This window comes from Caloenas nicobarica, chromosome 2 (genome assembly GCF_036013445.1).
Source record: "Caloenas nicobarica isolate bCalNic1 chromosome 2, bCalNic1.hap1, whole genome shotgun sequence".
NCBI classification, from domain to species: domain Eukaryota; kingdom Metazoa; phylum Chordata; class Aves; order Columbiformes; family Columbidae; genus Caloenas; species Caloenas nicobarica.
The window spans coordinates 55535897-55550227 of NC_088246.1; the positions used below are offsets into that span (position 1 = coordinate 55535897).

Sequence of the window (14331 nt, forward strand, 5' to 3'; positions counted from 1 at the left end):
TGTTTTTTTTTTTTTAACGTATTTTCAATCCAGATCAAGGTTTGAACCCAGACATCTTTTTCTGAGTGAAATCTACTTAGCGTGTTATCATCTGAATAATCAACAAGCCCTACAGAATGGCAAAGTGAACAACCTGAGTGATGGTTAATGGGTTGACTGATTGTGACCAGAACCCAACTTGAGACTATACAGTCAGTAGTCAGCAAATCTTGCTTCCTCCAGCAGTCCTTCAGTGGCCAGTATGTGCAGAGAGTTAAGGAGAGGCGAGGTGATGAGAGTACAAGCTTTTTGTGCCGCTATGAGGGTGCAAGGGAGACATGTAGTGGCTTTGTCCCAAAGACAACAAGAAGTTATCCCAGAGATCTGAGTGCAGATTCCTTTGATGAGGAGGAAGGGCAACTCTAGAGCCCAATTGTGCAAACGCTGCACCATGTCCAATATATGTGTTTGCCATGAAGAGGGGGTAGTGTCAGATGATAACAAGTCTGAGACTGGAGGAACTGGGATGCTGGCAATACCTGCTGATGCAGCCGCTCTGATTGATGTGCCTCTTTGGTCCAGAACTTTTCTGAGCTCTGAGGGTCCAATAATGCTCTTTGTGCGCAAGATGAAAAGAGCTGGTGAAGGTCTTACAGGAATTCTGTGATGGTTTGGCATTGAGCCTTGCTTTTGCCAGATTAGTACCTGAGCCTTCTTTCCTTTACGGTAGCCATAAGGGATGGATGGTGGAAGTGTTGGCTATTTCAAACCAACCCTGGCTGTCTTTTGCATATCCTCAAAACTGAGGGCACTAAAAGAAGATATTAAGAAGGCCGTGGCAATCCACCTCCATAAAGCACATCGGATGTGCTGAACCATTTGTTGTCTGCCAAAAGATCGGACTTGTAGGAAAGGTGGGCCCAGGGTCCTCTTTGCTCCAGGTCCTCTGTGCTCCGCTGTGGCCAGGCACAAGACAGCTTCTGCCTAGAAGCAACACAGCTGTGCTGGGGAGGCACACGGTGTGCATGGACAGCGCACCTCGTGAGTATAGCTGTGCGGCTCCCACACCTGGACCAGCTTCTCTCAGCTCAGCTGGGAGTATGGGCAAAGAAGTTCAAATCTGTTTGTCTGTATGCATCTCGAGACATTGCCTTTTTTTTTTTTTTGGTAAATATAGCTGGATTCTTCTAAAGCGTTGCATGGGTCAAAATCAGATAACAAAGCTCTTACAAAAGTATAGAATAATTAAAAAATGTTTTCTTTATAAGCATTTTTAGAAGGAATCAGTGATTACATTTTGCCCAACTCCAAATTATGTTTAGTAGGCACGTACACGTAGTCTGAGATCTGACATAATCCTCAAAATAAATAATATGACAAATGGAAGCTGATGCTGGTTTTGTGTTGTTGTGTAATGGAGTTAGAATAATGACAGGACAATAATATAATAGAATTCTGCAAAGCCTTCACTCTACTTGACTTTAAGTGGAAGTAAAATCTTAGAAATGAGAGGACAATAAAATAATGCTTTGTAAAAAGGATAAAAGAATAATGTTACCTAAGTCTATTAGTGACATAACACACTATGAATGCACTTAAATTAATAGCATCTTTTACCAGTAGGTATTTTTCAATTACAGTAATGCTGAAAAAATAAACAGAACAATAATACAAAGATGAAAGGGATGTAGGAAACTAATTTGTTTTAAAATATGTATCTATATATAGAGAGGCATACATATATAGATGAACACAAGCATTTTCATGGATTGGAAACAGTTTGTATATTCCGTATAATTTAATCCTGTTAGGATGTATCACAGTGCCCTCTCTCACTCTTGGAAGCAAGTTGCCTGCCACTTGGTATTTTGGCGAAGCTGAGTTGCGTGGCTTCTTTTTGCTTTTTTCCTTCCTGCACAGCTTATTGTTACAGAGAGGTCTTGCCATGACAAGGCGTTACTAACCAGGAGATCTTTCATGCAGTATGACTGTCCTGGATATATGTCTCTTGCTATATTCTTAACCTTTCCTAAAGAACTAATCCAACACATGTGAAATCTGGTGGGAGTTTGACTCACATAAAGGCAAGATCAACATATTACAGGAGGTAAACTACTTGGTCATTGCTCTGCAGTTCTGTTTTAGGGTATTTTTAGTGTGTGAAAGACCATCTTAGTGGTTGCTGCAGAGTGTTATACTACCTTTGTCTGGAAAATAGCTGCTCAAATTCAGGAGGCAGACAGGATGATAATGCTGACTACTAGTTCTTCAGGTTTGTTTTGGTTTGGGGGTTTTCTTGTTTGTTTGTTTCTTAAAATATATTTTTAGCTTTTGGTCTACAGAGGAGGGAGGGAGGGAATGGCATTGTGTGTGGTGCGGGAACCAAAAGCCGATGCTGTTTTCAACTTGGTTTAGTGATGGTCAGTCTTGACATAGCTTGCAAGACCTGGTTGGCAGGCTGAATGCTCTTTAAAAACAGGTAAATATAAAGCATTTGGGAACTCCTAGCAAAAGCTCCTTGTAAATAGTCACTACAATTGATTTCAGGCAATAATAAAGAGACAGAAGTTAATTCAGTTTAGGATTTACAAGATCAGGATGCATGCATACCACGAGTTTTCTGCAGCTCCCAGCCAACACTTTCATTTGAAATAATGGCTCACCCTGCTGAGCCACATCACGAGAACTTGCTGCAGATATCAAATGGCACAGGCTGCTTTTGAAGGGGGAGGGCTGTTGAATTTTTGTAGCTAGGAATTTCTGAAAGTACATGTGCAGCTAAATAGGTTTATAATGTAGACTTGCCAGTTTTGTGATTTAGTCTGATCTGGGAGCATGGTCTCCTGCATACAAAGTTGCTGCCACTGTTAAGATTTCCTCCTGGATGTCGACTGGACTCCTACAGTACGCCGCTCTGTGGGATGGCTCTTTCAAGAGTCTCAATAATGTCTGAACAGCTGAACAACCTGTAATGAGACACTTGATGGAGCTGCCCCACAGGGCTGTGTAAAGACCACAGCAGAGAGTGTGAAATTGTTAAAGACACCACAGGGCTGAAAACAGACAGTGAACTCAGTAGCAGGAGCGATAAACCACTGTGGCCTGACGACACTTGCTGGTCAGGATGCTCCATTAGGAGTTTACATATATTGTGGGGTGCACTTTGCTATATGCTGGCTTCGCTGAAGATCTAAGTGCTTTTACTGAGTTTAACTGAATGCTTCCTCCCTTAAGTGGATATTCCCCACTCACCAAAAGAGATGATTTGAATTTCGAAACAAGTTCTCGTAGGCTTGGTAGGACACCGTGTTCATTCCCTCTCCATGTTACATTTTTTCTTTCCAGTCCTCGGAAGGTCTCAAAACTGTGAGTTAAATTTCTGTCATCAGCCACCTACCCATGCCTTATCCTTTGGAAATAAGTTTATCAATGTAACGTCTAAAAAGCAAAAGATGTCCGACATGCTACCCCTTTGTTCCACCCAGAAGCCTGAATTACTCTGTACCAGATGCTGTCCACATGTTTTGCCTGACTTTCGGTAGCCTGGAGTGCCAGCAGCCAAGCCCATAATACATAAATTGTGCAAGGTTCTCCAGGCAAACAGCAATGTGTATGACTATAAGATATCATCGTAGTCTAACTTATTTTGGGGAGGGTATAGGAATCAGATAGGGAGGGTGAGTGTCAGGAAGTTGGGCTTTTTCTGGAAAGCTTGTCCTCTGCATGCATAGATAAACACTGTAAAAATCATAAAGAAATCTTGGTTAGCTATAAAGATGGCAAGCTGTAGCGGTTGTCCCAAAATAGATGTTCTTTAATGTGCTCACTCTTTGGCATTTAGTAAGCTTCCAGGGATGGAAAGAAAGGAAAGTTTAATTTAGAGAAGCCTCCTGCCCTTCTTAGCTAGGGATCAGCTGCCCAACATGAAATAATAATGCATTCCACTGTCCATCTTCTGGTAAGTAACCTTTATCATCGTTGCATTCACTGGCACTAACAGCAAACAGTGAGTATGAAATGTTGTATGAATTCAGGGAAAGCTGATAGGGTCTTTGTGACCTTAATGTGATTATATTTGTGCTAATGCGTACAGTATAAAAGAAACTAGAACTCTCAATATGAAGGGTCCAATTCATAAAAAATGTATGTACCATTAACAAGGGATTTTTATGCACTGTACTTAGGGGGTGAAGAAAAGTAGAATAAGTCTATTTTGAATAAAGAACATACTTTTGCAATTATATCCCTTCACATTTTCTGCAGTAGCAATGCTTCTTTTTTCACATGAAGTATCTGAAGTGGAAGAATATTTATATAGGCATCAGTAAGAAAAAAATTTCACTTGGGGAAAAGAGAAAGAAGAAAAGACAAGACCAATGAAAGAGGAGCAGAAATAAAGATGGGAAAGAAGAAAATTTAAGACAATTGTGAGAGACGGGTTTTTGCATTATCTGTGATTTTTGTGCCTTGGTATGGTAGTTTTTTTGTTTGGTAGTAAATATAACTGCTGGTTGCCCAGGAGAAGTTCTCTAATATGAATCACTTTAATAGCGTGATTTTCATTGTGAACAGTCATGGAGTTTTAATGTTATCAGTCCTGATCCAGAAAGACGCAGGTGTGTAAATACAAGCCAGATTCTGTGCTTATGGGTAATGAGCACAGTGATTTTGGCTACCTTCTGTGTCTTGCAGAAGAAGATCCTTTAGGAGAAAATATCCCCAGGGACCAGGGAAAGACAAGATTTTGTGCTCTGCTGGCAGAATGATTTTGAGCTTTGCAGTGATTTTGGTAGCTTTGCAGTAGCAACTGTGTGGCAGTTTCAGATAAGTGTAAAACTGAGGGGTTTTACTTAAGTGCTGAATGATACAGTCAGTAAAGCAAATCTGCTGTATTCATGCTGCTGTCTAATTCAATCTATTTTGTATGCAGGATTTTAGCTTTTCTGTACAGGATATTGCATTGACATATATGTCAATATGGTAGATCAATATGGCATTTCCTTATCACACCACAAACATTTTCAAAGGTAAACTAGAAGGTTTTCGTACATAGGTAGGGGAAAATTAGGAGTGAGAGTTCTGTAAGTTGAGACAATCTGATGCTATGGAAGATAAGCACGGTACTTGTATGTTGTGCTAAAATGATCGAACATTAAAGTAATGATATCGACATTGCAACTTTGTTAGGTTTCAGAGTGAACAGGTACTGGTGGTAATTCTGCACGCACCCAGATCTCTATGTGTTTGGTTTTCTTTGTGAGGCTCAAATCACCTCAAAATAAAAGCTTAGAATCTGAACTAGAGGTCAACAGGAAAAGATGAATTGCTTAACGATCTGTGGGATAACCTGATACTTAGAGAAGTTTTATACAATCCAGATAAGTGAATTGTATGCCACATCTTGGTAATGGACTGGAAGAAGACAACTATCTGACTACTTAAATTAAATATGAGAAGTCCAAGCTTAAATTCATACCTTTCAGTGGGTGATTCATTATTCTCATTTAGTTTCTGAGCCTGATTTTCTTTGCTGAGCTAACAGGAATATCCCCTCTAATAACTGTAGGATAATACTGATGTAAAATGGATTCAGCATAAAATCTCAATTTTCTCTCCTGCAAGTATTGTAAAATTTAGATATGTTTGTGAAATTCTGTGTAGCAATCTGATTACTAAGGTTTTAAGATTAGGTGATTTGGAAAGCTTTCCTACCTCATGTCCAACATCTGAGGCAGCAGGAAAATGAAAGTAGTGAAATTAAGAACAACAATATGGTTTATCGTGGCAGACTGAGGATTGTTTGGAGGGTACGTCACGTTTTTTCATTATCAGCTGCATCTTTTTCTTTCAGCTATTAAATTTTGTTCAGCAAGATTGCTCCTGGTATAATTGCTGACAATTAAGGGTTCATTTAATGAAGAGCTGAGTTACTTTAATTGGAGATGATGGACTTTCACACACCATACCCAATAATTTGAATATTGTCAGTTGGTCTATTTAATTTCTTTAAAAATGTTGTCTTTTTTCTTCTGGTAATATGGCTTGTGATCTAAATGCAGCTATATTATATGCCCAGACTGCAAGCTTATTAGTTTTAAAAATGTAAGACACTTTTTTTCTCACAGGCAGTATTTTCACTTTAATGATTTCATTCTTAAAGCTGTATCTTTAATGTGAGTTGGCTCAATGAGTAAGAAAAATGTCTACTCTTGATTTCTTATTGTTACAGTTACTGAGAGATAAATACAAGTAATTTAATGTCACATTGTGGAAACGTATCTAAGGATTTTAATATGAACTGTTGCTTGAAATGCTGTATTCTTTTATTAATATTGACTCATTTAAAATATTTGCTTAAATGGGTATCTTGGAAGGATTTATGTATTCTTTTGATTACTGAATATGTAGTATTATTAAATTTGATCCTGCTTGTTTTTCAAAAGCACTGAGTACTCAAGAGAGGTGGGCCAGCAACTCCTGGGTTCTGATACAGATGTGAGAGAGACTGAATTCATTCTTGAAGACCATGAGGGACTTATTTATGTCCAGATCATCTGCTGAGGCCAGTCCTGTGCTTTGGTTTGGGCACTGGCTTTGAGTGAGCTTTGGTGCAGAGCTGGAGAGGAGACCCCAGTGTGCCGCACACCTTGGAGCAGCCACAAGCAGGCATCTGCAGATGAACTGCAATATCCAGGACAGAGCTGGATGCACGTGTTTAATGCACTCCGTCCTATATCCCGTAATCCGCTTCGGTGTAGACACATGTCAGCTGCAGGTTCCCCCCAGGTGTCAAGACCCGGTGTGAAACAAGGGATGGGCAGCGCATCCGAGTGCGGGTGCTGGGGAGCACGGGCAGAGCTGCTGGCAGCCCTGGAGCAGCCAAGGAGTCACAGAGCGGTTTTGGTTTTTGCCTCGTGCTTTCCTGGACGGTGTCACTCCACCTGGGGAGATCTAGCTGCATAAATCTTGCCGGCTTGCGAATCTGGATCCGAGTCCCTGTGTCCATGAGTTGCTCATTTGCGAAGTGGGGATTAGAGCGTTCCATCCGTTGTGGGACACTGGGAGATAAAGACATTTAGAACTCAATTATCTGTTGTGTTGCTGAAGGTGTGTAAGAAACAGAAAGGAAGTAAACTGTGGAAAGCCTGTTTATAACTAGTGCATTTACAGTTATCTAATAATTTCATATGTGGCTCAGAGGCCTTGTGATGTGGATTTTTTTTTTTTCTGTCTGGTGTTTCTCTTGTGGTTTTCTTGTTTTCAAACCAGGTATTGTTCAACAAGGTTTTTCGCTTGGTTTGGGGGATTTTTTTTCCCCCCTTTTTGATTAGGGGAGAAGAAGGTTGACTTTGTTTTACTTAGCTTTATTTTAAATAATATTTTATTTTTAAGAGCGTTATTTTACAATGTTTACAGTGTGCTTCAATTTTTTATTGTGTCGTGCCCTCCCAGCCCCTTGGTGGGATGAGAGGTGAGCGTATGTATTATATAATTTATAATTAATTTATGATGAATCACATATGATGAATACTGCTTATTAAATATTAAAGCCTTGTCTACAGTCATGGCCATACCGTGGCAGTGGCACTCCCGTCTGTTCATACAGTACTACTGAGCAAACTCGTTGACTTAGGCTGTGATGGCAGCGGTCAGTTATAAATAAGAGAAGTCTCAGCTCCCTGCTTGGGCAAACAGTGTGACGGAGAATTCCTTCTCTGTCCAGAGTAGGTGCCCTGCTGCTGCCTCCTCCCTGCCCCATGAGCAGCAGCTGTCAGAGGTGTCATTGAGAGTATAGTCATAGTAGAGAAGAGAGGAGGTGCTGCTGGTAGCTGCCCAGCTCCATCGGGACTGCTGTGAGCCCTGGTTCCTCGCCGCTGTATCCCTCACTGGTAGAAAGCTGAGCAGCGTTGGAGAAGAACCTAACAGGAGGTGATGACCTGGATCTGGACAAGTAGAAAATCCCGGCTAGATTTTGACAGGCCATTTTTATTAGTGACGACTGGAATTTGGACAGGGGAATAATTTACCTGCAGAGGTCATTCCAGCATCTGGAACTAATGAACTCCTAAATAGAGGTGGTAAAACAGAGGGGGAAAACAATGCAGGGGATTGTGCACTGCCAGTTTAGGGCAATGGTTTTAATGAAGGTATTTTTCCAAGTTAGTAGCAATGAGTCTGTGAATCTGAAATAGTAGCTGTGACACAGAGCTCTCTCGACTCCTCAGATCCTCTGAAATCAGAGGAATCCACCCGGTCAACTTTATACAGCAGAAAAGGAAAAGTAGCCTTCTGCCCGTGTTTCGTGCTCTGCTTTGGCTTTCCAGGAGCTTTGACCTACGCGTTTGGCTGAAGATCGTGTACAGCAAGGAACAAATGCTGTCACCCTGTGTGATGCAACAGAACTTAACCCCAAAATCCTCGCTTCGCTGTATTTACTGCCAGCCCAGCAGGCAGATTTTCCTGCGCATTTTGAAAAAAATCTCGACTCATGAGTGGCTGTTACAGCATGTAGATTAGAAGGGGCACGAGAGGAAACGTGAGAATTTCGGTCTGAGAATACAGCGTGCATAATTTCATATAGGGTGCTGTGTAAGACCACATTCAAGCACATGTGTGTGCTGTTTTGCTGAGATGCCCGCATCATATGGAAAGGGAGCTAGAAGCAGCAGGCAGAGCATTTGAGCACTGAGATAAAAAGATACATCATCTGCAATGAGTGACCGTATGGAAGGAATGCAATCCTAAGTGATTCCAATCAGTACAATGCAAAAGGAAAGAAGTGTATTTAATTTTTGCTTTATGGTCCTGTATAACCCCCTTGTACTACATACAGCTTGTGAGATGAAATGTTGCAAAATCCTTAGGGTACAGACAACAGAAGACAGTGGTTCTTAGGATAGCTGCACCATGGAAAGCTTAGACATATTTATTCAGAACTTCTTATTTATTTTCTGAGAGCTCAAGCTATTGTAGTTGCAATAAAACATAATTCTAGTCAATATTTTACTCCAGTTTTGTTGTTCTCCCAAAGCTTTCATAGGACAATTTAATGACAGATTTTCAGGAGCTCATTTTAATATTAATTAAATCACACACAAAGACAAAATTCTAAGCCCTTAAAATTGCATAAACAAAATTGATTTATAAGATTTGATCTTGATGGGGACTGATATGTTCCTTGGTATTGAGCCTTTGATCTAATATAACTTTATACATACAGCGGTGATGAGGAGATTAAAAAAACCCCACCGTAACAGTATGTGGAAATTACCAAAGGTAAAATTCTGTTTAGTAACATAGCACTTTATTTTGTGTAGGAGGAACCCCTACTGAAGAAAACGTATCTTTGGTCTTAGGGATGGCAACAGAGCTATCATTGTAATGCATTTGAAAGAAACAGTTTTCACTGAATCTCACGTATCTAGTTCCATGTCTTTCTGTTTTTCAAGTAACTTGGACGAGTAGATTGCACATTAAAAATTTAGTGACTGGGTCTCTTTTTGTGTGTTATTAAGCAATTGTTGGAGTCCTCACTGATTATAGTAGGTCACCTTATTCTCATTATGAAATGAAAGTGGCCATTAAAATGCCAAACATATTTTTATAGAACTCACTTTGTAAAATGTCAGCAAGCCTACATGTTTTTATTAGTTCCAAATCAGATATTTCAATAGATCATTTTTAAGTATTCCCAAAGCAACATCCATTTCTGACTTTTTGAGACCACACAAAAATATTACAAATTAATCAGGTTTTCAGATTTCTGCATAACAACTCTACACTTTTATTGTTTAATCCTATTCTGAAATGCTGTTATGATTGACACCTTGCTGTAGAGATAGAAGTCAATTGAATAATACGTAGCAGTCAATTTTATTTGTACCTTAATGTGCTGAAGTATTTTTTTCCCCACATTTCCATTATTTATAAGTCTGTCCCCTTGGAGAATATATAGAAGAATTTGTTTTAAATGAGCTGATAATACCCTCTTTAAAATTTATAAGTATGACAGAATCATTTCCTTTTTCTTTGCTGCACCAGGCTGTGCCAATAAGCTGGTTTTGAATTGTCTTGCGCTAGCTATCCGTGGAACAAACGCTGGAGAAGAGCATCTCCTTAAGGTTTACTTAGAACAGTATTTCAGCTGTGTATCAGAAAAAATAGCAGAACAGCAGCTTTCGTACCAGCCGGGAAACCTGATGCCGTTGCCAGGATTTTCTTTTTAAGAGACCACAGTGCTCTTGCAGCTACTTTTGATACTTGTTGTCATTCTTTCAGCATCAAAGATAAACGTGGGCCTCATCGTGCCATCAGCGCTGAAAAAGTTTGTGAATCAATGTGAGTCCTTCACCCAGAGGAAATGGAGGGTGGGACATAGTTTTGAAAACGTCTTGGTACTTTCTTCCAATGGATAGGACATTTTTCTTTTTCAAATCTGTTTTGCAGACTTCAGTAAAATCCAGTAGGACTGGACTGTGTTCTGTGCTTAGTGAGTCATTAGCGTCCAGCATACAGTTTGATTGTTGGATATTGATCATCTCAATAAATGCTGGAAATCCTTGGTTTCACAGAATTTTGCTCGCCCGCCACATGCGATTTATAAAACAAGCTGTCATTTGGGAACATACCTGTTTTCAGTTTTCATAATGCCTTTTTATTGCATATAATACAGCCTTTGCTGCCTCAGTAACTGACAAAAGAAAATACTTTATTAAGATGGAAAGTAGATGTGACTTGATTGTTTTTCAGATAATTTTTGCTTTCAGAAATTAGAATGGCTGATGCTCACCTAAGCGTAAAAAATGCAGTTCCCACACACGCGGAGTGCTCATGTTCTGTATGTAAATTGATGTATAATGCAACCCACATTAGCTGGGTTGATGATAGCTTCAGTTTCACTGCTGTCAGATTTTTGTAGCTCCTTGAATGAGCTGGCTGGTCTGAATGAATGTTAGCATAATTTATGCAGCTGATAAGTGATTTGAGTGCTTGAGTTATTGATAAAGCACTTTAACATATCATTTTCGGCTTGATGTTATGTGACATCAGAGTAGAAGGTAGTGTGCCGGTCCCCGGGCTTGATGTTAAAGTCAATCTGCTCTTTGGATTTCAGAGGCCAGAGGAAACACGGTGCTGCCTGACACGAGCCCAGCAGACCAGCACCAACCCAGTCAGTCCCATCCTGCGTTCCCTGTTGGGCCTCAGGTCAGTATCTTTCCTTTCGACTAACTGAGATGTGGAATTTGATGAAAAGTAAATAACTGCAATTCATCATCTTTGATCTGCGTAATGTTTGGTTTCATTTAGTGTTACAAAAGGGAGCCTGTATGTATCATGTATATGTCTTAAAACTTATTTGTTTGTTAAGATAAGACTTTTGTGTGTTTTTCTAAAAGAAAACCTAAGCAGTTTTGCGTATGTAGGAGGTTAAAATATTTGAATTCCTTATACAAGTTATTTTTTAAATACATGTCATAATTTAATATTAAAAAGCATGTGGAATTTTAATGCAACCTTATTGGCTCTGACAGTTCTGCCTGTCACATATAGCTCTTGCATTAGTAAAGGCATTTCATTACCTTTTATGCCAGCTATTTATTTTCTTTAGAGCAAAATGTAGGCATGATAGTATGGCACTGTATAACTTTTTGACAGATTTCCTATATCACTGTTTTATCCAAGTTCAGTCATACTCTAAGAAGATACTCAATGTTCTTCCACTTCCCAGGACACTCTTGGCCCACACAGCTTCTGGTAATTGTTACTGCAGTGTTTTCAGCTTTTAGTGATCAGTATACAACTGGGAAAATCTGGGAAATGTTGGCACTTAGGTAGTTGTAGGCTGACTCAAGTTAGGCCTTCTTGTATTCATAAATTATCTTCGGTGCACACGTAATGAATATTCCAGTCTAGATTCACCTGGGATTGCTACGATGCTACATGACTGTAAGGCTTACAGCTTCAGCCTGTGAGGTTTGTCAAAACTTTCTGTGTTGGTGAAAATGTATGCTTTAAGATATTGGAAGCAGTGCATGTCCATGATGGAACACAAAAGGATCCCACACCAGAAGAGTCACACAAGTGTGTGATACCAAGCTATGCGCAGTAAAATGGGCTTGCTGTCTGTGTTTTGTTACAGCCCTTACTGACAGCCCAACAGTTGGCCTCAGCAGTAGCGGGGGTGATGCCAGGAGGCACTCCAGCCCTCAATCAGCCCATCCTTATTCCTTTCAACATGGCTGGGCAGCTGGGGGGCCAACAAGGGCTCGTCCTGACCCTACCTACAGCGAATCTCACCAACATCCAAGGGCTGGTAGCAGCAGCTGCAGCAGGAGGCATCATGACTTTGCCATTGCAAAATCTACAAGGTAAGCCATGCTTAGCATTTTTTTCTAATAGGTTCTTTTGCCTGTTTGTTTCATTTTATCTCTCTCTTTTAAACTGGGTGATCTCTGTTTCCAATGCAATGTTGCTCTTGATGCATATCGAAAGTTAATACTTGGATTGGTTTTGAATACTTGAGAGATACTTAAAGGATTTTTTTAGAACTGATTGGAGGCTGGGTCTGAGATTCTATGGGTCAGTAATGTATAGTACTCTAATGATTCATTAGGCTTTTCTGTCATCAATGATCAGTGTTCCCTGCTCACAGTTCACTTTAAAATTTCAAACGACAGTATGAAGACAAGTATTCTGTTTCACCACTACTGATTAGGGTAGTTGAATGAATGGGGGAAACTAAAAGCACAGTATTGCATGAAAATCACTTAAAAAGGCTTTTGTTTTAAAATTAGAGTTTTCTCAGCTGTCATCAGTGCCCCAGATATGCATTCTCGTTCTTGCTGTGGGATGTCTGCTTTATCAATAAGGTTCTGCCATCCTCATCTAAGCTGTTGAGGGAGTCATATGACTCCCAAGTCACCAGCAAAAAGTTAATCTCTCTATGTATCCTTCCTGTTGTCTGAGATGTACCATGTTTGCAAGAATTCTACCCGAAGATATCTGCTGCATGCTCCCTGTGGCTTAAAATCAGACTGAAAAGCAGTTCTGTAAGATCCCTGTTCTTCAGTAGTATTCTCTGCTGTTCAATCAATATGTCTAACACGGTTAGAAACAGCACTCAATGCAAACACATGATATAAAATACAGATGTATTTATTTAGTATTCCTATTATGCTGATTGCTTCTCAGAAAGCAGTCAGAAAGCTGAACAGAACCGAACCAAGTATAGCAAGATAAGTATTAGCCAAATCTTACAATATAAATGCACAGCTTTAATGGAAGAGGATGGCAAAGAAGTGATTGTCCAGTGTGAAAGTGATAAAGGTGCGAGCAGGAAGTATCAAAATAAAGCTTTAGCTCTTTCAATTTATGTATTTATTTATTTTTATTTCTGGCTGATGGAAATGGTAGGAAAAGTTTTCCTTGAATGGAAGGATGATTTTTTAAAATTAATGCTCTGCACTGCACCCTAGTTACTTTTAGTTATTAAGCTCTGATGTCTGCTGATTACCAAATGAATTGTTTGAAGCACCAAATCCTACAGGTTGTGAAACAGAGAAAAGGAAGAGACAGCTCGTGTGTTGAACAAACTCCCTTACAAACCACATGCATAGTACTCTCACCTGTTGGAGCAGCTACTTGCCTTTACCTTGTGCATGTTTTAAAGTTTAATGTCAACAGACCTCTCTTATCATAGTTGTAAATGGTTTTCACTTTAATGTTTAAAATAATGTCTCTCTCATACCATTAAGCTGCACCAAAGAACCTGTCATTCATAAATCATAGATGAAAAGGACACACTAATGCACAAATTTTACTTGTTTAAAATTTGAGAGTGCATGTAAAGTAGGGAACTGGAGATTAAAAAAATAATGCAAGAACAGGAGCGGGTAAAAGCAGATATAACAAAGTGAAGGGGAAGTGGGTTTTTAGCGTAGGTGGGTGATGAAATCTTAATGAAGAAACAGGCATTATAAAAATGTATCCTTCCACCCTGGAGTGCTTCAGGTTATAGTTGCTGGGTATGTAGTATTATAAATAAACATAAGCTCGTGCAGTTCTTACGTCATTTATTCACCCCATGTTGCAAAGCTGGAGGGTAGGGATTAAGCCAAGCAACCTTTGGTTTTTGGATTAGCCATGGGTGTCTAATTGCTGGCTGAAAGATGTAACTCTGCTGCCAATAAATTTTGCAAGCAATGACCTTACCAGATGAAAAGCTTTCCTCTATAATCTTTACTGGTAAATAGGAGCATGGAATCAAATAGGGACTTGCTGGAGCATCAGGTGCAGTTCCTTGTCTATGGATGCAATCACATCTTCCATAAAGTAGATGAAAGGAACAGAACC

At 39.7% G+C, this 14331-nt stretch overlaps 1 protein-coding gene across 3 annotated transcripts in view; it reads left to right on the top strand.

The window, feature by feature from the left end:
- POU6F2 (POU class 6 homeobox 2) overlaps nt 1-14331 on the top strand; it is a 311291-nt gene that overhangs the window by 120980 nt on the left and 175980 nt on the right. For all 3 annotated transcript variants that reach the window (XM_065629391.1, XM_065629392.1, XM_065629393.1), the window contains exons 3-4: nt 11093-11184; nt 12119-12347. In XM_065629391.1, coding sequence (XP_065485463.1) covers nt 11093-11184; nt 12119-12347 — 321 coding nt within the window. The remainder of the gene's footprint in view (nt 1-11092; nt 11185-12118; nt 12348-14331) is intronic.